The 27,500-nt window shown below is 36.5% G+C and overlaps 1 protein-coding gene across 2 annotated transcripts in view; it reads left to right on the top strand.

Moving 5' to 3' along the window:
• The window catches only part of LOC115224811 (neprilysin-4-like), a 49,597-nt gene that overhangs the window by 17,114 nt on the left and 4,983 nt on the right, over nucleotides 1-27,500 (top strand). For both annotated transcript variants that reach the window (XR_005003978.1, XM_029795738.2), the window contains exons 6-17: nucleotides 10,116-10,295; nucleotides 14,760-14,846; nucleotides 17,099-17,232; nucleotides 18,218-18,311; nucleotides 19,280-19,408; nucleotides 20,227-20,325; nucleotides 21,919-21,996; nucleotides 22,456-22,559; nucleotides 24,232-24,290; nucleotides 25,829-25,880; nucleotides 26,178-26,245; nucleotides 26,748-26,878. Coding sequence is in view for 1 of the 2 variants with exons in the window: in XM_029795738.2 (XP_029651598.1) it covers nucleotides 10,116-10,295; nucleotides 14,760-14,846; nucleotides 17,099-17,232; nucleotides 18,218-18,311; nucleotides 19,280-19,408; nucleotides 20,227-20,325; nucleotides 21,919-21,996; nucleotides 22,456-22,559; nucleotides 24,232-24,290; nucleotides 25,829-25,880; nucleotides 26,178-26,245; nucleotides 26,748-26,878 (1,215 nt within the window). In the remaining variant the exon portion in view is untranslated. The remainder of the gene's footprint in view (nucleotides 1-10,115; nucleotides 10,296-14,759; nucleotides 14,847-17,098; nucleotides 17,233-18,217; nucleotides 18,312-19,279; nucleotides 19,409-20,226; nucleotides 20,326-21,918; nucleotides 21,997-22,455; nucleotides 22,560-24,231; nucleotides 24,291-25,828; nucleotides 25,881-26,177; nucleotides 26,246-26,747; nucleotides 26,879-27,500) is intronic.

Genomic DNA, 27,500 nt, shown 5'->3' with positions numbered 1-27,500 from the left:
TATAGTATAAAAGCAGTGATTGATGCTAAAGGTGTGTCAACCATATATTAAAACTAATGCATCTTGCGAAATGTACCATAATCTACTATGCACACAAGTTTCATTAACATTGAGATAGCAGAACCCTAAAACATTGGGGTGGCCTAACACACACACGTATACACACATAAATATATACACACACACACACATATACATACATGTATACACAGACATATACATATATATGCACACACACACCTTACTGTTCTCTTTCACCACAACTTTCTCTCACTCTTTCTTCTTGTTTTTGCTGTACCTCTATTTCAAAGGGTACACGTGTTTGTGGAGTGCTCAGCCACTTACACGTTGATTTCACGAGCGGGCTGTTCCGTTGATTGGATCAACTGGAACCCTCTTCGTCGTAACCGACGGAGTGCCATGTGATATACAAATTACTTTACTTGAAGCATGTCAGCCAGTGCCCCTTACAGATGTAAAAAAAATTTTAAAAAGCAGACAATACACAAAGGAATGCTGGGATCGACTAAACTTACATATTCATAACATTATTAATAAAAAATTTTTTGAAATTTCCCATTCATTTTAATTATATTGCACAATAATTTCTTTCAAATAACGTTTTTATTTATATTACTTATTTAACCAATGATTCGGTGTTATAAGATATTAATATGTTCGCATGTTAAATGTTTTTTATGTTACGCTTAACATAATACTACCAAACTTTAATACATATAATGTCTTAATGAAAATAAAAATTAAAATAAAAGAGAAAAATATGAGGAATAGAAAATCTACGAAGTATTTCTATAACTACATTGCAAAACAAATATAGCTTGAGTAGATGATGTGTGATCTTGATAAATTGGCCCAACAAGGCTTTCACTAACTAATTCCACGAGAGAAGACAAACAAATTTGTTCATTTGTCCTCTGGTCTTGAGAAAATGCGATAAGAAACCCCAAGACTAAACCCTGCAGTTAGTTCCCCATCTACTAATTAGAAATTAGAATTAGTGACGGTTATCTGCCTGTAGTTCATCTTCGTCCCGACATAGATAGAAAGCTAACGAAAGAAAAGTCAGAACGAGTGTATTTACCTGGGAAAGAGACACAGAATTGAGAGGTATAAATACGGAAGAAACAAAATATTTTCTTTATTAAAAGTTCTGTTACGAGAGGCTCGTGAGAGCACTTGGCTGTTCCAGCACATCACCCTCGCGTGTCTCAATATAGAAAAGTTTCCCAGCGCCCCCAACTTTTCAACCGAAGGTGGTGAATTGCTTTGTTTACTTTTTAATTTTTTTTTTGTGTGTTCTGTTTTGTCCAATTTTCTAATTTAATTTTATAAAATAAACTCAAGTCTAAAACTGGCGAATAATTCGTTGCCCTTTTCCTTCTTCGTCAGATAATTATAGCTATTCCAAAACTCAACCAAGTCTGGTGTAACAGTAAAAATTTATCAATTGATTTAATATACCAAATAATGATTGCCTCTGGCTTAGACCCAAAGCCTGAAATATGGGGATTCCTTCCATCAATTATTGTCTTTATAATGGACACGACCAGAAATATATTTTATGCTTTATCAATTTACACACTTTAAACTTTCTCTTAACTTCTGGAATATAATCTGAACAAAATAGTCTACGCTAACGAAAGCATTTAAAAGTAATAGCTTAACTAATATAAAAAAATACACATAAATTATAACATCAATTAACAATTAAAAAAAATTAATATAATGCTAACAACAGTATGTTTCTCATTGTGTCAAGGCTAAAAGAATTCATAATAGCCAAGACTAAAACATGGTCTCAGAAACTGCTTATAACTTTATAATGCTATAGAAAACGAATCTATCATTCATATTTACTAAAAAGTAAATACAACATAAAAGGTTGGCTCAACTTTCTACAATTCGTTTACTCTTTACTCTTTTACTTGTTTCAGTCATTTGACTGCGGCCATGCTGGAGCACCGCCTTTAATCGAGCAACTCGACCCCGGGACTTATTCTTTTTGTAAGCCCAGTACTTATTCTATCAGTCTCTTTTGCCAAACCGCAAAGTAACGGGGACGTAAACACACCAGCATCGGTTGTCAAGCAATGCTAGGGGGACAAACACAGACACATATATACATATATACGACGGGCTTCTTTTCAGTTTCCGTCTACCAAATCCACTCACAAGGCTTTGGTCAGGCCGAGGCTATAGTAGAAGACACTTGCCCAAGGTGCCACGCAGTGGGACTGAACCCGGAACCATGTGGTTGGTAAACAAGCTACTTACCACACAGCCACTCTCTTCGACATATTGTAGCTGTTTCAAATTTGGACGACTTAATCTAGAGTAAATATTAAGATTATATATAATATACAATAATATATACATTGAACAATAAAACATTTGCGAGTCTTTATTAATGAATAATTTAAACAAGAAACAGTCATTCTCACAATTTTTTTCACTCTCCGCTTTAAGAACTTCTTACCTGAACGATGCCGCCTCGTAATGTAAAAAAAGCAGACGACAGAGAGAGATGCATGCTGGGATAGCAACTTAGAAAAAAAAATTCTTTAAAAAGACTTTTACAAAGATTTTTGGAAATTTTTTTTCAGAATCACAATCTCCGTATTTTTCCGCATATTTTGGAGAAAAAAAAAAATTCTGAAGAAAAGTGAAAAATGAAGGAAATGGGTTTGTAATTTAGAAATGTCCATTTTTGCCCCTTTTTTTTTTTTTTCTTTTAGCAGATTCGTATTCCCCGTAGCCGAAAAGTGGGGTGTTGTGTCGAAAAAAATATTTATTTTAAAGGGTGTTTTTTTTGGGGGGGGGGGCACGGTCGGAAGTCTTTTCCAGACACCGATAGAATAAGTACTGGGCTTGCAAAGAATAAACTGCACAATTTCCGAGATTGGCGAAAGTAAAGAATACGCACACCCGGTGGTTAGGATTCAAATTATTCTTATAAACTCTACGACTGTGGGACGAGTACTTGACCAAGTTCCACCTCTGCTGCTAGCGGCGAATCGGGAATTTCCTGGGAGGACATTCTCCAACACTGAGGTCTTGTTCGGATATCTGAGTTTGGATAAAGATTCATGTACCACTTAGATCAGTGGTTTTCAACCAGGGTTCCGCCAGTACAGTCCAGGGTTTCCGCAAGAAGTTAAAAAACTGCTAAAATCGGCAGCAATTTTTAATTCTCCTGTGCAGATATGTATGCATAAGACTATTAAATTGTTGCACAGGGGTTCCCCGAGCCAGTGGAATGTTTCCTTGGGGTTCCGCGCCAGCAAAAAGTTTGAAAAGCACTGACTTAGATACTTAATAATGCTATCAAATTCAAATACAGAACGTATCTATCAATCATATTTACTAGAAAGTAAATACAATATAAAAGGCCGGCTCAACAATTCCTTTGTTGATTTTTCTTCGAAGAAATAATTTTGTAGCCGTTTCAAATTTGGACGACTTAATCTAGAGTAAATATTAAGATTATATATAATACACAATAATATATACATTGAACAATAAAACATTTGCGAGTCTTTATTAATGAATAATTTAAACAAGAAACACTCATTCTCTCAATTTTTTTTCACTCTCCGCTTTAAGAACTTCTTACCTGAAGGATGTCCGCCTCGTAATGTAGAAAAAGCAGACGATAAAGAGATGCATGCTGGGATAGCGACTAAACTTAACAGTTCGTAACATTATTATAAGAAGAAAAAATTGAAAATTTTCATTTAATTTCTTTCTTTTTTAAAACCTTTTAAGGAGCTACTGCAATTTCGCACCTCACCTTGAAAATTGCATTTTTAAAAAAGAAAAAAAAAGAATCTTCGGATTCCTACGTTTTATATGTCGGAGATTTCGAACATGCGAAAAAAATAAATAAATAAAAGTTTTCAAAATTCCCCGCCCCCAATTTTAAATTTTTTTCGAAATTTTTTTGCCTCAAATGAATTAAACAGCCCTTTTTGGCACCACATGAGTAGATTTTCAGTCGATTCATAGATTACGATTATTAAAGAAATTTGTGGGGGAAATCTTTTCGGGGCGGATGGGGAGAGGACTTTCAAAGAGAAAAAAATTTTCATAAATCATACTTTTGCTTTAGAGTAATTAAAAAAAAAAAAATGGCTGCGGTAAAGAATACACACAGCACCTGTCTTTGGCGTAATCCTAACTATAACCCTAACCCGAAAACGAATGGTGTGCATATTCTACACCTTTGCCCTGTTTATCTCCGGGAATTTGCTAATTACGCTAAACGGAGGAAATTGCATACATAAATTAAGTAATAAACGAATAAGTCATATTAAATATGTATTAAATAGTTTGCTTCCCAACCACATGGTTCCGGGTTCTTCTACTATTTACTTGGGCCAACCAAAGCTTTGTGAGTGGATTTGGTAAACAGAAACTAATATATTTACTTTTTTCTTTATTGCCCACATGGGGCTAAACACAGAGAGGACAAATAAGGACAGACAAAGGGATTAAGTCGATTGCATCGACCCCAGTGCGTAATTGGTACTTAATTTATCGACCCCGAAAGGATGAAAGGCAAAGTCGACCTCGGCGGAATTTGAACTCACAACATAACGGCAGTAAACTAATAGAAGCCTGTCGTATGTGTGTGTGTTTATGCCTGTATTTGTCCCTCACCTGCGTTGGTGTGTTTATACATCTTCGCCATTAAACTGTCCGACAAAAAAAAAAAAACGACCGATAAAGAACTTGGCTTTTAAAAAAAGGACTGGGGTTCATTCAGGCAAGACTTCCTTTTGTACCCCCAAAAGGAAGGTACAAATCCCATTTTATTAACAACATATTATTACAAGAAGGAAGAAAGAAATATTAAAATTCTAAAAGATCAAATCACCGAGCCGACGCAACAAGGTTGAAGCCGAGTACGTGTCGCAGCACGTTGCTTCTCAGATTGAAACCCTGCCTCTCTGCTATGGGAAGAGGGTTATTAAGTCGGTGCGCTTCCCATCCCTATGATTATTAAATTATATCCAATTACAATATCTTTTTTTTTAATCAATATAATATCAACAACCGTGTTTCTTTTTCAAGGTATCAAAGCCAAAAGAATCCACAAAGGTAGAACTAAAATATGTATTTCTGTATTGCCCACAAGGGGCTAAACATAGAGGGGATAAACAAAGACAGACAAAGGGATTAAGTCGATTACATAGACCCCAGTGCGAAACTGGTACTTTTCTTTATCGACCTCGAAAGGATAAAAGGCAAAGTCGACCTCAAATATGAACTCAGAAAATGAATTGGCGAAGTTTTATACCAAACCAAAACGACTGAAATTTTTTTTTTATTTCATTGCACATAAAGAGAAAAATTCCAATATTGATTTCTTATATACGTATAACTTTGTAATTACTCTTGTTAAAACTAGTTTCACAAGCTACCCCATAATGAATCTGAGTTTTGTGGGGGAAAATATTCGAGCACTGCCTACATTATTTATAATGCTATCAGTTTCAAATACTAAATGAGTCTATCGTTGATGAATTAATCACGTGAAAAGTTTCTACAAACAGTTTATCTGTTATTTCTTCGTCACTGTTGTAACTCTTAGAAACTTGAACACATTTATTACAATATATCATCTTAACAAAAGGAAAATAGGTCAATAGATGACTTAATTATATACATTATATAATAATCGTTCATCATCAGAAATCGTAACTTTCTGGAAAATAGGTATATTTTAATGAAATTTTATACAAATATCTTTCAAACGGTTTAGATTACGATTATAAAAGAAATTTGTAGGCAAAATTTTTGGGAGGGGAGAAGTTTCTGGAAAATGGAGTTTCACTCCCGCCACCCCCTCACCACTCCAGTCCGAAAAGAATTTGGCCATTTTTTTTTCTTTAATACGCACTTAAAACCCGTGAGAGAAACATTTTCGGTTTTAAAAAAAGATTGTCAATAATTTGAGAGGAAAATGTGTGATTTAAGGGAGATGTGGCTGTTATTTCTAGCACATTCTCAAACTTCCTTCCTCATTTCTTTCTCACACATTTATTGATATTTTTCAATATTTTTCTCCCCATAAGCAAATTTTATGGAATGCTGATGTCAAAGTAACGTGTGTACTCCCAACCGAGCGAGGCCATGGTATGTGTGTAAGAATAAAAAAACACCTAAAAACGTCTTTAATGTTCCTTTTCATCTATCAAATGTAATGCTTATTTGTTCACGTTATTCTGAACTATTCAGGTTCAAGAGGAGTATCCACAATATCTGCTTGTAATTTTGTAAATTTTTTACATACAGATTTGAAATTTTGTCAGTGGGTGCTTTTCTAGCAAAGAATGATGACAGAAACATATTTGTTCATTAATAACGCCTCTGGGTTATGAGCAAAGACGATAAGAAAGATACGTTCAAATTTTGCCATTAGTTTCTCATCTAATGAATGACAGAAATTAAGTTAGTCACTGTTATTATATCAGCAATAGTTTATCTTTGTCCCAATATAGAGTGGAAGCCAGAGGGTAATAGCAAAACTTAACCCCAAAACGACACAGAACTCGGAGGCATAAATGTAAAAGAAATCTTTTGAACAAGAGGAATTTAATTCTTTGGACAACAATTATGTCGCAGAAGGAAATAATCACTCAATTCTTTGCCCTTTTCCCTTTCTAAGGGGTAACGACAGCTATTCCGAATGTCCAAACCCGTCACATGAGACTTGTTATAGTAAAATTCATCAAATAACTTAAACCTACCAAATAATGGGGGGGGGGGCTAATGAGAGGTGTGAATCTACATTTGTCCCAATTTAGTGGTTCCTCCCATCTATTATTGTCTTTATCACAGACCCCATAGACCATAAAAGTGAATATAGTTCTATATTTCTGAGATTAAGAATTTATATAAAGTACACTGTTTAAATTAGTTGGACTGGTGTCTTCGCCTGTTACCTTTAAGTGACTACAGTGCATTAACCAACGTCTTCCTTCATTATACTATGCCAGTAGACAGTAACAAAGAATTTTTAAGGCTTACAAAACCTCCATTAATGTCTTATGTTGGCTCAGTACCGATTGAATCATACAATTCTATATTTCTGAGATGAGGGGTTTATATTATGTACACTGTTTACATTAGTAAGACTGGTGTCCTCATTTTGATTGTTGCTTTCACTATATTTCGGCTGTTGTACAGAAACGTAGTGAAAGCAATAATCAAGATGAAGACACCAACCCAACTAATGTATTCCACTTTATCAGTTTATACTCTTGAAAATATTTTCTTTTATCTCTTGGAATTTACTATAAATTACAAACTTATTACGTTAACGAAAGCAAATATAAATATTTCATGCCAGCATGGAAAACGGACGTTAAACGATGATGATGATGATGATTTTTAGTATTAGTAATTAATACGAAAGATTGCCAATACTTAATATTAATTAATTTTAAAAATACATTTAAAATGTATAAACCAATATCATGTTAAGTGTTGACCTTTCTTTTCTCAGCGAGTCAAGACCAAAAGAGTTCAGAAAAGTAGAACTAAAGCATGGTCTCAGAAATGGTGAATTGGCGTGGTTTTATACCAAACCTAAATGAAAGTGGTTTTTCGTTGTATATAAAAATGAACAATTTCCAATATCAATATATTAAATTTTCTAATTACCCTTATTAATACTAGATCTATAGCTGCCTCGTCTTGTTTACGGAATCTGAATTTAAGGAAAGAGATTCTTGCACTGCCTACATACTTCACAATGCAATCAGTTTCAATTACTAAATAAATGCAACATTAAGGAATTAAAAGGTGAATATAATATAAAATGTTGGATCAAATTTCTACAAATACTTTATTTGCAATTTCTTCAACACAATATTGTAACTCTTTGAAACTTGGACACATTTATCACAATAAATCATCTAAGATATGTCAGTAGGCGATCTAATCTAAGTGTTGTATACATCATGGGAAGTACTCCGAATCAACGGAACAGCCTGCTCGTGAAATTAACGTGTAAGTGACTGAGCACTCCACAGACACGTGTACCCTTAACGTAGTTCTCGGGGATATTCAGCGTGACACAGAGAGTGACAAGGCCCTTTGAAATACAGGTACAAGATAAACAGGAAGTAAGAGTGAGAGAAAGTTGTGGTGAAAGAGTACAGCAGGGATCACCACCATCCCCTGCCGGAGCCTCGTGGAGCTTTAGGTGTTTTCACTCAATAAACACTCACAACGCCCGGTCTGGGAATCGAAACCGCGATCCTATGACCGCGAGTCCGCTGCCCTAACCACTCTATACATCATACAATAATACCACACAACAAAATATGTGTGAGTGTATATTAATGAATGATTAAACAAGGAATAGTGATTTGTTCACAGCCAAGAATGCATTTGTTAACATTGGTGCTGTCTTCGGTCAAAAGATATACCATGAAGGTGCATATATAGCGAGTTTTTTAAGGGGATGCAAAAAGAGTGACGTATGTGACATCGCATAAAATAACATTTTTTTCACCTGAAAATGTGAACTGGTAATTACTCTGAATTTCTTCAGAGCTGAATAAAATATATTTCTTTACTACCCACATGGGGGTAAACACGGAGGGGACAAACAAGGACAGACAAACGGATTAAGTCGATTACATCGACCCCAGTGCGTAACTGGTACTTAATTTATCGACCCCGAAAGGATGAAAGGCAAAGTCGACCTCGGCGGAATTTGAACCCAGAACGTAACGGCAGACGAAATACGGCTACGCATTTCGCCCAGCGTGCTAACGTTTCTGCCAGCTCGGTGTTTATTTACGTTGATCTTGAAACTTCAAAAAATGCTAATGAGTTTGCTGGACAACAATGTCCATAGTCACAATTTTCATGGTTAAGTCAATGCTGTATAGATTTGGAAAAAATTGTCCCAGTAGTGGCTGTGTGGTAGGTAGCTTGTTTACCAACCACATGGTTCTGGGTTCAGTCCCACTGCGTGGCACCTTGGGCAAGTGTCTTCTACTATAGCCTCGGGCTGACCAATGCCTTGTGAGTGGATTTGGTAGACGGAAACTGAAAGAAGCCCGTCGTATATGTGTATATATATATATATATATATATATGCGTGTGTGTGTTTGTCCCCCTGGCATTGCTTGACAACCGATGCTGGTGTGTTTATGTCCCCGTTACTTAGCGGTTCGGCAAAAGGGACCGATAGAATAAGTACTGGGCTTACAAAAAATAAGTCCCGGGGTCGAGTTTGCTCGATTAAAGGCGGTGCTCCAGCATGGCCGCAGTCAAATGACTGAAACAAGTAAAAGAGTAAAAAAGTAAAAGAGTATTGATATTTGGTCGAAAATGAACCATTTCAACATATCTTTACAGGTGTATAATGGGCATTCTAAAAATTTTTGAAAACCTATTTTGGTTCATCTTTCTTGATAATGGCCCTGTTGAAAGTATGGAGGATGTTTACTGTGACAGCTCCAATTATTATTAATTTAGAGGTGTGTTCCCAACTTGTCTGAATGATTAAATCAGTTTATTTTCGACCAGATATTGATACAATTTCTTTCAAATCTACACAGCATTGTCAGTAACATAAAACTATAGAAAGCTTAGGATTAATTTTTTGTATAAATGCTTTTTATTTGTACCACCTAATTAACTCTTATTTTCAAGTTCAAATTAATTTGCTGTAGTGGTTATCACATCTGCTTAACACGCAGAAGGTCGCGAGTTCGAAACTCGCTGGAACCTATGTATTTTTTTTTTTCATGATGGAAGACCTTGAATATATATGGAACAAGATGTGGAGGTGGCAGTTGTGGACGTTAGTACTTAAAATGAAACTATGAGAACTATTTCTATCACCATCCCCACCAATTTTTTCTTTCTCCTTGGTTCAACATCTGACAAAAGAGAAAGTGAATTATAAATTATAGAAGCTTAGAAGATCTTATGTTATGCATCAATATTTAAGGATCTCATGCTTATAGTTCCTCTTGTATTAAAAACCATCGGAGTTTGTTGATGTGAATTTTAGCTTTTCTTTTGTATTTATAATCTTTTGAAATACTTCTCTTTCTCTTACTTTTTAGATTGATCAAGGTGACCTTGGAATGCCTTCAGCTGACTATTTTACTTCAAAAGAACATGAAGACAAATTGAATGCCTACAAGAAATTTGCTGAGAATGTTGCAATTACATTAGGAGCCACTTCTTCCGAGGCTGAAAAGCAAATAGAAGAAGCGATTAAACTTGAAATCCAAATTGCAAATGTAATGCATTTAATGTATTTACACTTTCCTTTATTGTGGAGGCGCAATGGCCCAGTGGTTAGGGCAGCGGACTCGTGGTCGTAGGATCGCGGTTTCGATTCCCAGATCGGGCGTTGTGAGTGTTTATTGAGCGAAAACACCTAAAGCTCCACGGGGCTCCGGCAGGGGATGGTGGTGATCCCTGCTGTACTCTTTCACTACAACTTTCTCTCACTCTTACTTCCTGTTTCTGTTGTACCTGTATTTCAAAGGGCCGGCCTTGTCACTCTCTGTGTCACGCTGAATATCCCCGAGAACTACGTTAAGGGTACACGTGTCTGTGGAGTGCTCAGCCACCTACACGTTAATTTCACGAGCAGGCTGTTCCGTTGATTTGGATCAACCGGAACCCTCGTCGTCGGAACCGACGGAGTGCTTCCACTTTCCTTTATTGGTTTCTATTGTGATTTGTACTAATTTATCCAACTCTTCTACATGTCTGCCAACATGATTCCAAATTATGTTACAAAGTTTTCCTCCTTTTTTTTAGACTGGAAGGAAGGCATGGCTCATGACACTTTTACAAGGGTTCCAAGACTGGTGGGGGGGGAGAAAGAAAAGTATCCTCAAAGCAGTGACCTGGCTTGAGTATTTGTAATAGAGTGGGCACTTCTAAAGGAACCCAAAGTGCTAGATGGTGGTGTTACACTGGGCAGTTGATTGAGTCCACCCAAGTGGGCCATGGTGAGATTTAAACTCAGAACACAAAAAGCAATTCGTTTCAACATTTTTACTGTTCTGCCAATCCTCTGCCCTGTATTTGTAGTTGTTTTATTGACTTGAAAGGGCAAAAGGCAGTGTTGACCTTGGTGGGATTGGAATTCAAAATATAGGAAAATAGAACAAATACCACAAGGCATTTAATCTGATGCTTTTACAACTCTAATTGTCACGTTAGCATAGCCTCTGATAGAAACAGAAGAGAATTTTGAGCAAGTCCATATATATATATATATATATATATATATATATATATATCAGATTGGAGCAGCCTGGTGCAGCCATCTGGTTCGCCAGTCCTCAGTCAAATTGGACAGTGAATGTTAAACAATGATGATGATGATGATATATATATATATATATGTACACATATATACACACATACATACATACATACATACATACATACAACGCATGCACCCCCTTAAGTAAGATTGTTCTTTATATCAAGTTTTGTTCTTGATATTAACTTTGACGCGCACTCTTAACCATTCTGTCCCATCCCTTTCTCAGCCTTCATTCTTTGATTTCCTTTTCCTCTACTTAACTTGTCTCTTCCTCTCTCTCATTCTTCACTCTCTCTCTCCCCCTCTCAATTCATGGTTTCCTCGCAGCCATTCCCCTTCTTCTCTCCCTTTCTCTTGCTCCTCCTCCCCCCTTCCCGTCGTTCACGCGCGACGCGACTTCTGCTGCTGTCTCTCTGACCTGGCCCTCTCAAGGTAATGTACGACATTCTTTTTGCTCCGCTCGTCGTTCATAAAAAATTCCGCGTTCGCAATACTTTTTTTCGTTCGGCGTTAACAGCCCTTCTTATCTTGTTTTTCCTTGTCCTGTCTTTTACTATTTATAATTTGTACTGTCGTTACTGTCCTGTTTTTGTTACCATTTTTTACCCCTCTGCGAAAAGAGGGAAAGTTTCTTGTCGAAGATACGTCTCGCTTTTATCCTTCGAAACGTAGAGTAGATGAAACCATAGCGACTGAAGAAGGGGTTTTTTTCTTTATATTAATTGTCCTGTACTCTATTTTTTTGTTGTTTTTAGAAAAATGTCCAGTTCCTTTGGTTTGTGTCTATGTTTTCGTTTTTCATTGTGTTCGACGTCCTTTTGGTGTCCTGTACTCATATATGCGTGTATATGTACATGTAGAGGTAGGTACGTACATATATGTTTATATATATGCATACGTTTAATTTATTTATTATAATATATATATATATATATATATATATATACATATACATATATATATCCATATATAATATATATATATATATATGTACACACACACACACACACACACACACACATATATATATATATACATATACATATACATATATATATCCATATATAATTTCAATAATAATAAATGGGGAAATTAATTACTTAATTAATCAATTAATTAATTAATAATTAATAATTTTACCAAGTAGTTTGGTACGTTAAAATAACCTTTATAGATAGAATTATACAAATATTCTATAATTATAAACATATGTTTGAAAGTGTGGTTGAATATTGGTTATGCGATGACGCTTGATCGTGTACATATTTAATCCTAACACTCTCAAATTTATATTATGAAATGCTGCACTGAAGATGAGAAATAAGTAAGTAAATATAAGTTTACTTTAATCTCGAAATGCGTATGTAGCTAATCTGAGTCGTGTAGATTTGTTATTTTTAATTTTTGCCTACGTAAAAAAGTGGTTTACTGTCTGGGAGATCTTTTATGGTAGTAGAAAAGGCATTTAACTCCTATTTCTAAATTCAGTGTGTGGCGAAACAATTAGCTGACCCCTGATTATAATTATGCTAATAATTATAGAATATTTGTATATCCACATATATAGGAGTGGCTGCGTGGTAAGTAGCTTGTTTACCAACCACATGGTTCCGGGTTCAGTCCCACTGCGTGGCACCTTGGGCAAGTGTCTTCTACTATAGCCTCGAGCCGACCAAAGCCTTGTGAGTGGATTTGGTAGACGGAAACTGAAAGAAGCCCGTCTTATATATGTATATATGTATATACGCGTGTGTGTGTTTGTGTGTCTGTGTTTGTCCCCCTAGCATTGCTTGACAACCGATGCTGGTGTGTTTATGTCCCCGTTACTTAGCGATTTGGCAAAAGAGACCGATAGAATAAGTACTGGGCTTACAAAAAAAGAATAAGTCCCGGGGTCAAGTTGCTCGATTAAAGGCGGTGCTCCAGCATGACTGAAACGAGTAAAAGAGTATATATATATATATATATATATGGGGACAAACACAGACACATTTTTGCTGAACTTATATATATATATATATATATATATATATATATAAGTTCAGCAAAAATTTAGATTTGAATGAATATGGTACTTAATTTAGATGCACCAGAATTTTGTATGGTGTTATCCATAAAAATTTGTGGGGTGATTATAATCAAAATAAGCAACAAGAATGACTCCGGTAATTTGGTACAATCATTGTAAGTATTACAACATTTAATAAAATGATGTAGTACGAAACGATTGTGCCAAATTACCGGAGTCATTCTTGTTGCTTATTTTGATTATATATATATATATAAACTTAGATAAACTTAGATATGTTTCGACCAAAGATTGGTCCAGGCCATGTCTAACTTAATAGCACCACCTGATTATATATATATATATATATATAATAAATATTAGGGAATAAATCCAGATTTACAGGGAAAATTAATTAATATTATATATTATATATATATATACACACACACACACACACAAAGAGAGAAAGAAGTGCGTGTGTGAGTGTATGCATGTTTTTGTCTCTTTATCTTCATATCACTACTGACTTGGTCACTTAGGTAACAGAAGCTATCAAATCTTTCTAGTTTTTCTCACTGACGTGACAGAAGCTGTTTTCTGCACATTTTCAGTGTTTATTGCTCCTGAGTATTTGCCACACGCACAAAAATATTACATTGGTTGGAAATAGGTGAGGCTGGCAACAAGAAGGGCATCCATCCGTAGAGAATCTGTCCCAATCCAAGATAAACCCCATCCAAACCATACAAGCATAAAAAAGGAAGATGTTATAACAGATGATTTTGATATGTTAGAAATTCCAGTTTTTATTAATCTTATTGTTGTTGTTGTTTATAAACTGCAAGGGACACATAGCATACATATATATATATATATATACATACAATATATGTATCCCCAAAACAAGATACATATATATATCTATGCATACCTTTCCTTCTTGGGACACAAAACTCTACTTGTGAAGACCTGTTGAGGCAAGTGAGAATCGAAATCAATCAACATCAATGGAAATTGCAGCTGTGATACCAGTGCCAGTGGCACGTAAGAGAACCATCCGAATCGTGGCCATTGCCAGCCTCACCTGGCCCCCGTGCCAGTGGTACGTAAAAAGCACCATCCGATCGTGGCCGTTTGCCAGCCTCGTCTGGCACCTGTGCTGGTGGCACGTAAAAAGCACCCACTACACTCACGGAGTGGTTGGTGTTAGGAAGGGCATCCAGCTGTAGAAACATTGCCAGATCAGACTGGGCCTGGTGCAGCCTTCTGGCTTCCCAGACCCCTGTTGAACCGTCCAACCCATGCTAGCATGGAAAGCGGATGCTAAACGATGATGATGATGATGATGATGATGATGATATGTTCAGGGTTAACAAGTGATTAACTAATTTTCTTTCCTTATTACAGATCACGGAGCCAAGTGAAGGCCGAAGAGACTATGAAACTATGTACAAGAAATTCACCATTGAAGAACTGACAAATAAATTACCTGAGGTAAGTGAAATGTTGTCGAATATAATAATAATAATAATAATAATAATAATAATAATTGTGTACAGTGCTCAGGTGCACTACAACTCATCTAAAGTGATATATAATCAGGTGTAGTTTCGGCGGTTTCGGAAAGCATGAGGGCCTTAAAAGATGCAGTGTCATGGCAGTCAACAACTGACGCAGGCAGTTTATTCCATGCTTCAGCAACTCTGAGCGTGAAAAATGTTTCCGAAAGTCATGGGAGCTGTATTGTTTTCTGACTTTGTAGGCATGTCCACGTGTGTTAGACACATGGAGATCAAAAAGGTGTTCAGTGTTGTTGTTGGTGAGGTGGTTGATAACTTTGGGGGGTTTACCAAGTCCGTCGCCAAACGCCGGAGCTTCAGTGAATCCATGCCCAGGGAAACAAGGCGCTCAGAATATGGTAGGTGTCTGATGGAGGGTATGCGTTTGGTTGCACGTCTCTGGACAGATTCCAGGAGGTCAATGTTCTGTGCAAGATAGGGTTCCAAACTGATGATGCGAATTCCAAGGTGGTCGTACCATAGCTGTATACAGTTTTAAATAGATGGCTGGAGAGCGGCTAACAAAAGACCTGCTGAGTGATGCCAAGACACCCTCGGCCTTCCTGACAATCTTAGAGATATGCTTTGTGGGGATTAGTTCATGTTTTCATGTACATCATATACATACATATATAGAGAGAGTGAGAGATAGATAGATAGATAGAAACACACACACAGGTAGGTAAAAAGATGAAAAATGCTTTTAAATTTACACATATATTTTGAGTTGTAACTCTTTAATAAAGGTGTCAGTTATGATGTTCAGTGTGTGGTTTTGGGTTCAGTTCCATTGTATGTTACCAAGAGCAAGTGCTTTCTACTATATTCCTAGGTTAACCAAAGATTTGTGAGTGGTGGTGGTGGGAGGCGGGGTGATATATCCACTCACATCATCATCTTCTTCGTTTAACGTTCGCTTTTCATGCTGTCATGGGTTGGACAGATCGACTGAGAACTGGCAAGTCAGGAGGCTGCACCAGGCTCCAGTATGATTTGGCAAGATTTCTACAGCTGGATGCCCTTCCTAATACCAACCACTCTGAGAGTGTAGTAGGGTACTTTTTATGTGCCAGTGGCACAGGTGCCAGTTAGGCAGCACTAGCGTCAGCTATGCTTGAATGGTGCTGTTTATGAGCCACCAGCATGGGTGCAAGTCAGGTGGAACTGGCATTGGCCACACTCAAATAGTGCTTTTTACATGCCAGTCAGGTGGTATTTTTATATAAGCTTAAAGCTTATGGCAGTCACCATGCAATGACTATTTTCCTTAGTCATTGCACGGTGATCAGCATGAGCTTTAAGCTTATATAAAAATGCCATTATTATTATTATAAATAGCCTCGCTTGGCCCCCGTGCCGGTGGTATGTAAAGAGCACCATCCGTCCGTGACCTGTGTGGGTCGCACGTAAAAAGCACCCACTACCCTCACGGAGTGGTTGGCGTTAGGAAGGGCATCCAGCCGTAGAAACACTGCCAGATCAGACTGGGCCTGGTGCAGCCTTCTGGCTTCCCAGACCCTAGTTGAACCGTCCAACCCATGCTAGCATGGAAAGCGGACGCTAAATGATGAAATGATGATGAGTACAAGGGAGATAATTCGTGTTTGTGTGTGTGTCATTGTTTTAACATAGTGTCATAGTTGGGAAACAAGCATCACTGTCTTACAAGCAATGTTGTTCATTTTGAACTTCTGTGTAAACATATCCCAACTAAAGAGAAGCATTACGGTGCTTGGAAAACAGGGGAAGGTTGGCAACAGGAAGAGCACCTATCCAGAGAAAATTTGCTCCATTGAATTCCATGTGAGCACGCAAGCATAGGAGAGTAGACATTAAAATGATGATGATGATGATGGGTGGTGGTGGTGGTGGGAGGCGGGGTGATATATGTTTGGAAGGTGGCGAGCTGGCAGAAACATTAGCATGCCAGGCGAAATGCTTAGCAGTGTTTCGTCTGCCGTTACGTTCTGAGTTCAAATTCCGCCGAGGTCGACTTTGCCTTTCATCATAAATTAAGTACCAGTTACGCACTGGGATCGATGTAATCGACTTAATCCGTTTATCTGTCCTTGTTTGTTCCCTCTATGTTTAACCCCTTGTGGGTAATAAAGAAACAGATATATGTTTGGAATTATAATTGTGTTTTTTAATAGTTTTCTATTTGTCTTCTTGCATTTTTCATTGCAGTTTGATTGGTTAAAATATCTAACAGAGACATTTAGTGCAGCCAACATCACCCTCACCACTGAACAGCCTGTTGTTGTTTACGCCTTGGACTTTCTAACAAATCTCGTTCAAATCTTAAAAGTAACTCCCAAAAAGTAAGTCACATAAATTGTTTCAAAGGAAAAAAACAACAAACCAGTGTTGCCATTAATAAGCTAAAGATGATGATCCATAGTGCTGTGATTATAGGATAAATGTTGATTATCAGGTCAGCAGAATGTAGACGTGCAGGCTAAAGTTGATGGGTGGAAGGATTGGATAAAGTGTTTACCATATGACTAGTTCCCTAAAAACCGATGACATCAAAGTGTTTGTATTTGAATATAATTCTCAGCCCAGATCTCATTATTATAATAAGGGTAGGTTGGACAGCAAGCAGGCAGGACCATTAACATGCTGAACAAAATTCTTAGAGACATTTTTTCCAGTTTTTTACATTCTGTGTTCAAATTCTGCCAAGTTTGACTTTGCCTTTCATCCTCTCAGAGTTGATAAAGTACCAGCTGGTACACTGAGGATGAATGTAATCAACACATCTTCCTCTCCTTAAATTGTTGGCCTTGTGCCAAGATTTGAAACAATTATAATAGCTGTAGGCATAGTTGTGGTGTTAAGAAGTTAATTTTCCAACCATGTGGTCTCAGGTTCAGTCTCACTGTACATCACCTTGGGCAAGGGTCTTCTACAATAAGCCTCTACCTTAACCCTTTAGTATTTAAACCGGCCATATCTGGCCAAAATATTTAATCTGCCTTACATTCAAACTGACCAGATCCAGGCCCTCACACCTACCCTACAATGTTATTCTATATTAAGTAATTACACTATCAAGATCTTGAAGATATGAGATAATGCATGATTAATTCAAAACAATGTGAATCAATAAGCGTTATGTTTGATAGAATAATCTGAACACTAAAGGGTTAAATATATTACCACTGCATTAAATATATTTCTACTGCCATAAACATATTTCCACTCACCATTGACTTTTATTTATATAATTGATAAATAGAACCAGAACTTGTTTCCTGAAAGACATGTTCATTTTTTTATCAATTTGTATTTCTGTTTCTGCAGGACTCTGGCTAACTATCTGGTATGGAGGATTATTATGAATCGGGTTAACAATTTACCCAAAAAATACAGGGACATGAAGAAGGATTACCACGAGGTAAACTTGGGCTGCATTTTAACTTATGTACATTTATTAAGGGTTCTTTTTCATATTTTGTAAAGAGTGATTTAGTAATAAAGGGATGCACTGTACTTGTGACTTTTGCATAACTACTCACTTTGGTGAGATTATGATGGATTATGATCCCTTTATTACTAAATCACTCTTTACAAATATCTATTAAAAAATTTCCTGGTTTGGTGTGAATTTGATTTTTAATAAGTTTGTCACAAAAGGAAGGGCAACCTAAGGTTGTGTGTATGTGTGTGCACAGATGCATGTGTGTATGTGTATGTGCATGCACATGTATGTATGTCTCTATGTGTTGTACATGTGTGCATGGGTGTATTGTATGTGTCATGTGTATGTATATCACATGTATATCACGTGATCACGTGACCGACCAGACCATCAGATGTTGCAACACATCGCTGGTCACAATGCGTTCACATTGTTTTATCCTTCGAATGACGCGACCCCGCTGGCTAAGCGGGCAGGCCAACAGAAGAAAGAGAGAAAGAGTGGTGAAAGAGTACAACAGGGATCACCACCCCCTGCCGGAGCCTCATGGAGCTTTTAGGTGTTTTCGCTCAATAAACACACACAACGCCCGGTCTGGGAATCGAAACCGCGATCCTACGACTGCGAGTCCACTGCCCTGACCACTGGGCTATTGCTCCTCCATGTGTATGTATATATGTATATTATATGTACATGTGTGTTGCATGTTTATGTGTGTGTTGTATGCATGAGTGTCTTGTCTTGTCTATGTATGAGTTCTATGCAAATATTGATATTCTTGTCGTGCACTGTTTAAAAACCATAAATATCTCATTACTTTAGAAAGAACTAAAAGTACTGAGCATGGGCTGGGGTTAAATAGCTCCCATTTCTGTCAATTTTTCAAAGGATTATTTTAATGGATTATCCTATTCCTATTTTCTTTTGTGGTTTATCTAAAACAGAGAATCTTTGGTCAGCAAAGTGAGACACCAAGATGGCGGGAATGTGCAACATTTGTGGCAGACAACCTGGGAAATGCTATTGGACGGCTTTTTATCGCAAATTACTTTGACGAAGAAGCTAAGAAAAGTGTGAGTAAAGCAATTTTAGTCAATCATTATCATTTTACCATCTATTTTTCCATGTTTTCTTGGGTCAGATGGAATTTGTTGAGGCAGATTTTTTATGGCTAGATGCCCTTTCTGTCACCGACCCTTACCTATTTCTGAACAAGGTAATATTTTCCCACAACTACAGATATTTTTCACATAAGACTGGAAATGAACAACCTCACATGTATGATGCACATTTTCAACTATCACATGATGTCCATACACTGTTACACACAAAACACTAACACATACACACACACATATATATATATAATGCATTAAGTATGATACACAGATGGCTATTTTCATCTGATACTGTGTCTATTGCACATAATGATTTTTATTCAGATGACTAGCTAATTGCAACATCAGTGATTTTTCAATCACTGTTTTTCTATATCAGTGATAATGAATTTTGTCTTAGCATGCTGCTGACATTGAGTGCATGCTACTAACAAAGCCCAAAGATGTAGAAATACACACTTAGCATTCTCATCACTGCTGCTGGACAATTTTTGTCTCCTACTGATATAGTTGTGTTTTTAAACACAGTACATCCAAAAGAGATATTATCACTGAATGAATATCACAATAAATTTGTCTTTTCATAGTGTATTTCCGTTAAGTATGATGCACATATGGCTATTTTAATTTAATACAGCTTCTGTTGCATATAATGGATAAATAATTTACTTTCTTGTTTGCTATCAGAACCAGAACCTATCTGTATGTTTTAACCAAACAGTCAAAAGCAGCCTTTTTTAAATTCTGATTTGAATTTCTAAATATTTTGGTAGGCCAAAGAAATGATCCACAACATCCGAGAAGCTTTTAATGAACTTCTACATGAGGTAGAATGGATGGACAGCAGTACGATAGAAGTGGCACAAGAGAAGGTCAGTAAAACTTACTTCTTGCTGTTTAGGCCCCTGGATATCACTGGTACCAGCAGTCCAATGATCAAAGATGTCCCAGTTGAGATAGTCCCATTTTTTTTCTCCAGGCTAAGTACACTCAGAGCAATATATCCATTACTTCCTATTTCTCTAGAATAGTATGATTGGTTGTTACAGCAGTATATTGACACTTATGTTGACTGACGGAGCAAACTTATATTCAAAGCTGTTCCAGCCATGACCACCCATTTATTTTCTGCATATTTTCTACACTGTCCAGTGTGTCCTGCTTTAAAATAGTAAAGTGTGATTAGGAGTTCCCTAGTTAGTTGGTTTTGTCCAGCCTGTGACTATTTTGTGTGTTTGGATATAACTGGTGGGATGATGGGGTATGGGGCTGGTCTGTCCAGTTGTTACAATCAACATTGATTTATTATTGGTGCAACCCTTCTGCTCCAGAGTGATGTTGAAATTACTGAAGTATTTCTATTTAGATTATATAATGAGGCAATGGCTTGCCAGAATTGATAGAGCATCAGACAAAATGTCTTGTGCTATTTAGTTACAGCTCTCTATGTACTGATTTCAAATTTTGTCAAGATTGCTTTTGCCTTTGTTCTTCTGGGGCCAATAGACAAAAGAACTGCATCTAATAGCATAAAAGACACATGGGTACATTTGCTGTACCCAAGTTTAAGCAGTGCATATTGGAGGAGAAAAGTTTTCAGAGCATTAAAACATGGAATATTTAAAGCAATCTAACAGTTCATTACAAAACCTTAAAACAGTGCCTTAGCTTATCATCTTCATCATCATCGTTTAACCCATCCTGGCATAGGTTGGATGGTTTAACAGGAGTTGACCAAGCAGGGGCCTGTACCATGCTTCTGTGTCTGTTTTGGCATGGTTTTTACCGCTGGATGCCCTTTCTAACACCAATCACTCTGCAGAGTGGGCTGAGTGCTTTGTATGTGGCACCAGCATAGGCAAGGTCAGTTTTGACATGATTTTTACAGCTGGATGCCAACCACTTTACAGTGTGGACTGGGTGCTTTTTAAATGGTTCCTGCACTGGAACTTATGTTTAAGTAAATATTATTGTTATGGAGTCAGGTTAGATAGAAGAGAAGTTAGCTTCTAGAAGTGAGCATCGGAGACAAAATTAGCCTATGGGAGACCTGAATTCACATAAAGGATTCAGAGTAATTATTTTTTGAGAAAAAAAGTGTGTCTTATATGCCATCTAATGTGGTATCTGTAGTTACTGTTTAGCCCCAGGACAATCCTAATAGATGAGACCAATGAACCATATGTTGATTGATATTTCAGTATATTTATTTATACATGATTGTCCTGCTATTTTAAGAGCATTGAGGACCACATTATTTAATGTGTCCTTTCATTATTTAAGATATCAGGGTGTGATCTGAGGTTATTTAGCTACTATTTTTTGCATGATGAAAGACAACATAAAGGCTCCTTCATTAGCTTGAATAAAGTGCTGGGAGTGATTAAAGTCAACAGCTCTCCACCACCCATCATTTTTTACTTTGTGCTGTTGCTACAGTTCGTTATTATGCTCATTAATTTCAGGCAAATGCCATTGTTGAAAGAATTGGATACCCACCTTACATACTTAATGACACAGTCTTAACGAATATGTACTATCACGTAAGTAACGGCATGTTTTCATTTGTTTCATTTAATTTATGGTTAATTAGCCTAAATTTCAAACCAGTGGCTAATGAGAGGAAGAAGTGTATATTTTCAGTCTGTATCAATAAGCACTTCATCTTTACAGCATGCATTTATGCACACACACACACACATTATCTTTACAGCATATATTTACAATATAAAGGTGGAGGTGCAATGGCCCAGTGGTTAGGCAGCGGACTCGTGGTTGTAGGATCCAATATTTTTTTTGCCAGAAAAGAACTTTTCACATCTTGCCTATAATTCAACACTATTACATTGCAGTTACCTCTTTACATTGTAGATACTGTTCTTAGATTCTGGCTGTGATCAAGTCAGGCATAAAAGCTACCACTCATGCAATTTCTTATTTTATTTCTTTTTGATGTACTTTTTTTTCTTATAAATGTTTAAAATTCTGTCTTATCACCACAGGTCGACTACCAAGCAGATTTTTATTTTGAAAATGTACTGACCACTATCAGATGGAATGCTATGATTAACTTAAAACAACTTGGACAACCAGTGGACAATGAAGAGTGAGTGATTCTCTGGTAACTTAATATCTCTATGGCTTAGTAACTATACCAATATTATTATTATTACTTCTACTATAAAAGCTATTACATCATCATCTTTTAATGTTCAATTTACTATGCTTTCATAGGTCAGATGGAATTTGTTGAGGCAGATTTTCTTTGGCTGGATACCCTTCCTGTCACCAACCCTCACCTGTTTCCAAGCAAGCTAATATTTCTCATGGCCAGATATGTTTTCCATGACAGACTGCAAATGAACATCACTTGTAGTATGATGGTGATGTTTGTTTACATTGATCATGTGATATCAAGACAAGGGTACACGCAAACACACATGTAACTGATTTGTACCTATTAAATATTAATTTAGTCATCACAGATTTTATCCTGGGGTTTTATGACTGCAAGTCTCTTCAAATCTTAAAAATCTTTTGTAGGATTCTTCTAGAATACAGGGTGTTTCAATTACAATATCCTTCAGCCTCTTAGGTAGCATTTGGGCATTGTGCTGAGGGCACCAATTACACTGTGTAACATGATTTTTGTTCTTGGGTAGCAACTGCTATTTCATATTTGCTTACCCCCAAAAGTATCGAAAATTACTAATACTTCCTTCAAACTTTGCTTATGTTACATTTATTCAAACCCCAAAGAATCCCCCTCAGCACATGGCTATGATGCTCCCCCACTGCTCCTGCTCATGATCAGAATTACACATATTATCAACCACTAAGGGATATGCTCGACTGGTTAAGGACAAGCAACTGACAAGCAAATCTGTGTGGTGCTGAGCAGAATATTTACTATAATGATATTTCTGCTTCAGCAACTCAGTGCTGAATCTGTCTGAAATGTAATGGAAAATAGGTCAGTTTCGAAACATTGATGTCCAGCTTACAAAAGCAAAGTTTGAAGGGAATAGTAATTATTTCCTTTGATCTCTAGATAAGAGTAAATAGGAAATAACACTTACCGACCAAAGACAAAAAAATATTTAAGATTTTGTTACTGCAGGAGCAATTTTCATCTCTTCATTTCTCCTGGCTAGGTTCTGATATTTCATGATTTCATATGGGATTGCAAAGTCAATGGTATTCTTCTGTTTGTTTTTTCTGTCTTCTTTGATCATTAGCCTGATCAAAGCTTCATTAACACGATCAGTCTTTATGGAGAGAAACTAACTGAACAACAACAGAAGGCAGAAACACAGATTGTTGTTGCTGTTGTTTACCTAAGGTCATCCCATTGATATTAAACATTTGGTCAAAAATGTTCTAGCCATGATCATCTTGTTTTTTATTCAGACATAGAGTATTTGAGACTGTGTTATCTAATGTTTCCTTCCTAATTGTTGTTTTATCTTGGGTCAATTCTGATCCAGCAGATCTTGGGTCAATTCTGACCCAGCAAAGGTATTCCAACCTTGAACATCCTGTCTTTATTCACACACAGTGTATCTGAGACAACATTATACAATTATCAATATCTGTAGAAAATTATCAAACTATTTTTATGTAATTATGATTATTCAATTATGAAACTATTTTTTATGCAATTATCAATGTCTTTATGCATTTACGAACCTTTATAAACCGTGTATTTATCTCTATGCAAATTATTACTCTAAATATATACAATTATAAATAAATATATTTTATTTCCTTATTACCAGATGGTTAACACCACCAGCTGTTGTCAATGCCTTTTATAGTTCCACAAAGAATGAAATATGTAAGTAAAATTCTCCTTAGCTCTTTGTTATTCATCCTTCTGGTGTTGATGTGATAAATATTTCTCATGTACTGGGATCTATTCAGTTAACTACACACAGCTTCTGTGGCCTCGTATCATTGTTAAAAATTATCATTATTATTAATGTTATTATTAGTAGGGTGTTGAGCTGGCAGAATCATTAGCACACCAGGCAAAATAAAATGCTTAATAGCATTTCTTCCAGCTTTACATTTTGAGTCCAAATTTTGTGGAGGCTGACTTTGCCATTCATTCTTTTAGGGTTGATAAAATAAGTACCAACTGAGCACTGGGGCCAATGTAATCAACTTCCCCACTCCTAAAAATTAAGGGCCTTGTGTGAAAAATGGCAGAAGCGTTAGCACACCGGGCGAAATGCGTAGCTGTATTTCGTCCGCCACTACGTTCTGAGTTCAAATTCCGCCGAGGTCGACTTTGCCTTTCATCCTTTTGGGGTCGATAAATTAAGTACCAGTTTCGCACTGGTGTTGATGTAATCAACTTATTCCGTTTGTCTGTCCTTGTTTGTCCCCTCTATGTTTAGCCCCTTGTGGGTAGTAAAGAAATATACTATTGGTAGAGTGGCAAGCTGACAGAATTACTAGCAGCATTTCTATTAGCGCTTTACATTCTAAGTTCAAATCCCACAAAGGTTAACTTTGCATTTCATCCTTTTGTGGGGTCAATAAGGTAAAGTACAAGTCAAATACTGGGGCTGATATTATCAACTAACCCCTTCCCCTACAATAACTGGCCTTGTGCCAAAACTTAAAACAATTATTATTATTATTATTATTATTATTGAGTGAGAGAGCAGCTTATGCCATCAAAGTGACACTATTATACAAATATACGAAGCCCAATATACCCATCATGACTACCCGTCTGATAAGGGTACACCAGGCACATGCATCACAACCATATGTTCACGACATGGTGATCTCATATCAAGATAAACAGCACATGACCTTGCAGGTGGGGCCCAGTTAGAATTTTCTTTTGGTCGAGTAATCCATCCTGCTCAAAAGGTCCCTGAATAAGGGTTGTTTAAGGATGTTGAACAAACCACCCATGTTTCCAGAGGTGAATTATTCAAACCCCAAAGAATCCCTCTCAACACATGGCTATTATTATTATTATTATTATTATTATTATTATTATAGAGTGGACTATACATATACCTGACAGTAATGGTGGTAGAATGGTATAAGTGGTGAAGTTGTGAAATACTCGGTAGCATCCGTTTTATTCTTCCATATTCTGAGTTCAAATCACTCTATAGTTGATTACTTGTAAGGGTGTTAAAATAAGTATCATCATACTTATAAAAGCTGGTGCCTCAGCATGGCCACAGTTCAATGAATGAATCCTGTAAAAGAATAAAAGAAATAAAAAAGACGATTGTAGGGATACAAGGATGATGTGTTATGTATGTATGTATGTACAAGACTATTTCACTATATATTTGTCATTAATAGACTAATTCTTGCGTTGGGTTTGTTTTTCCTTTCTCTCAGTATTTCCTGCTGGCATTCTACAACCACCATTTTACAGTAAAGGCTATCCAAAGTAAGTATATATTGATGGTTTGAGAACTAAATCAACAGTAAATTTTTTTTTTTTTCTTCAGACAAGAATTAGGTACATCTTGGAAGATATGCATAAAAATTGTTAATAAATGTTATATGTTTATGTATGTATGTATGCTAATGTGATGTTTTAAAAAATTCATGATGATATCTTTAGAAATCTGATAACATCTTTAAAAATCTATAGTGAGATTTAAAAAAAAAATTTATGGTGATATCTTGGTAAACCTATTGTGATATCTTCATAAATCTATGGTGATATCTTTCTAATTTTCAGATTTATGAACTATGGTGGAATTGGAATGGTAATTGGTCATGAAATAACCCATGGTTTTGATGACAAAGGTAACCAGCTAATCTTACTCAAGATATCTCTAAATAGAGGGCAGTCCATAAATAGAGTGTGGTGTGATGGATGATGGATTCAATAGCAGTTTGGCAAAAGTGACCGATAGAAAAAGTACTAGGCTTACAAAGAATAAGTCCTGGGGTTGATTTGCTTGACTAAAGGCAGTGCTACAGCATGGCCACAGTCACATGACTGAAACAAGTAAAAGAGTAAAAGTAACATAAACTAACATAAAATTTTGATGGGAGATTTTAATTTAGATCTTTGTTTCACTTAATTCTGAAAATAATAATGAATTTAATTAAATAATTTTATCAATAGCATCATTAGGATGAGAATGATGATGGTGGAAATGATAATGATGGTGATGACAATGTCTTAATTCAGCTCACTTTAAAATAGAAAGTTTGTATCATAAAAGAACGGGGAAATGGTTCCTTGTGGATTGATGTCAAAAGGGTTACTTTCTTGTTTTCAGTTTTCTCTTCTTCTCTTCAGGAAGACAATATGACAAAGATGGTAACTTGAAACAATGGTGGGATGATGTCGTGATTGAACGCTTCAAGAACCAGACTCAATGTATGATAGAACAGTATGGTAATTACTTGGTCCCAGAGGCTAACATGAATGTACGTATAACTTCTACAGCAGTGATGCTCTACATTTCATAACTGAATGCCCCCTTTCATAAATTGATAGTTTACAAAGCCCCACCACATATTTTGCTAACAAGAAATCCCCACAAAACTTCACTTTAATCAAACAAAATACATATTTGCTCGGTGATTTATTATCTATAGCTATGTAAGGAAGTGCCAACCTCTAATTGTGGAGGGAACCTATAGGAGAGGTGGAGTCAGGGAGACATAAGACAAGGTGGTGAAATATATTATATTTCACCACCTTATCTTATGTCTCACAGAGGCAATGACAAGAGACCAAGACTTCTGGCAATTTGCTGTGTTTGAGAAGACACATTAAGCTAAGTGAAATCATGGTTGTGGTCAGTGCCAGTGACACGTAAAAGGCACCCTTGCTGGTGTCAGAATGCAGTACATTCTGTAGAGTGATTGACATTAGGAAGGGCAGCCAGCTGTAGAAACAAAACCAAAATAGATGACTGGAGCCTGGTGCAGATTTCCAGCTTGCCAGCATGGATAACAATGTTAAATGATGATGATGATGATGATGACTTTCTTTATGCTATCCTGTCTAGCAAGTACTTCTTTTTAGATACCCAGAGGTACCGGC

This window comes from Octopus sinensis, linkage group LG26 (genome assembly GCF_006345805.1).
Source record: "Octopus sinensis linkage group LG26, ASM634580v1, whole genome shotgun sequence".
NCBI classification, from domain to species: domain Eukaryota; kingdom Metazoa; phylum Mollusca; class Cephalopoda; order Octopoda; family Octopodidae; genus Octopus; species Octopus sinensis.
The sequence above is the reverse complement of the archived record's forward strand: the minus strand, read 5'-3'. Positions and strand labels throughout refer to the sequence as shown.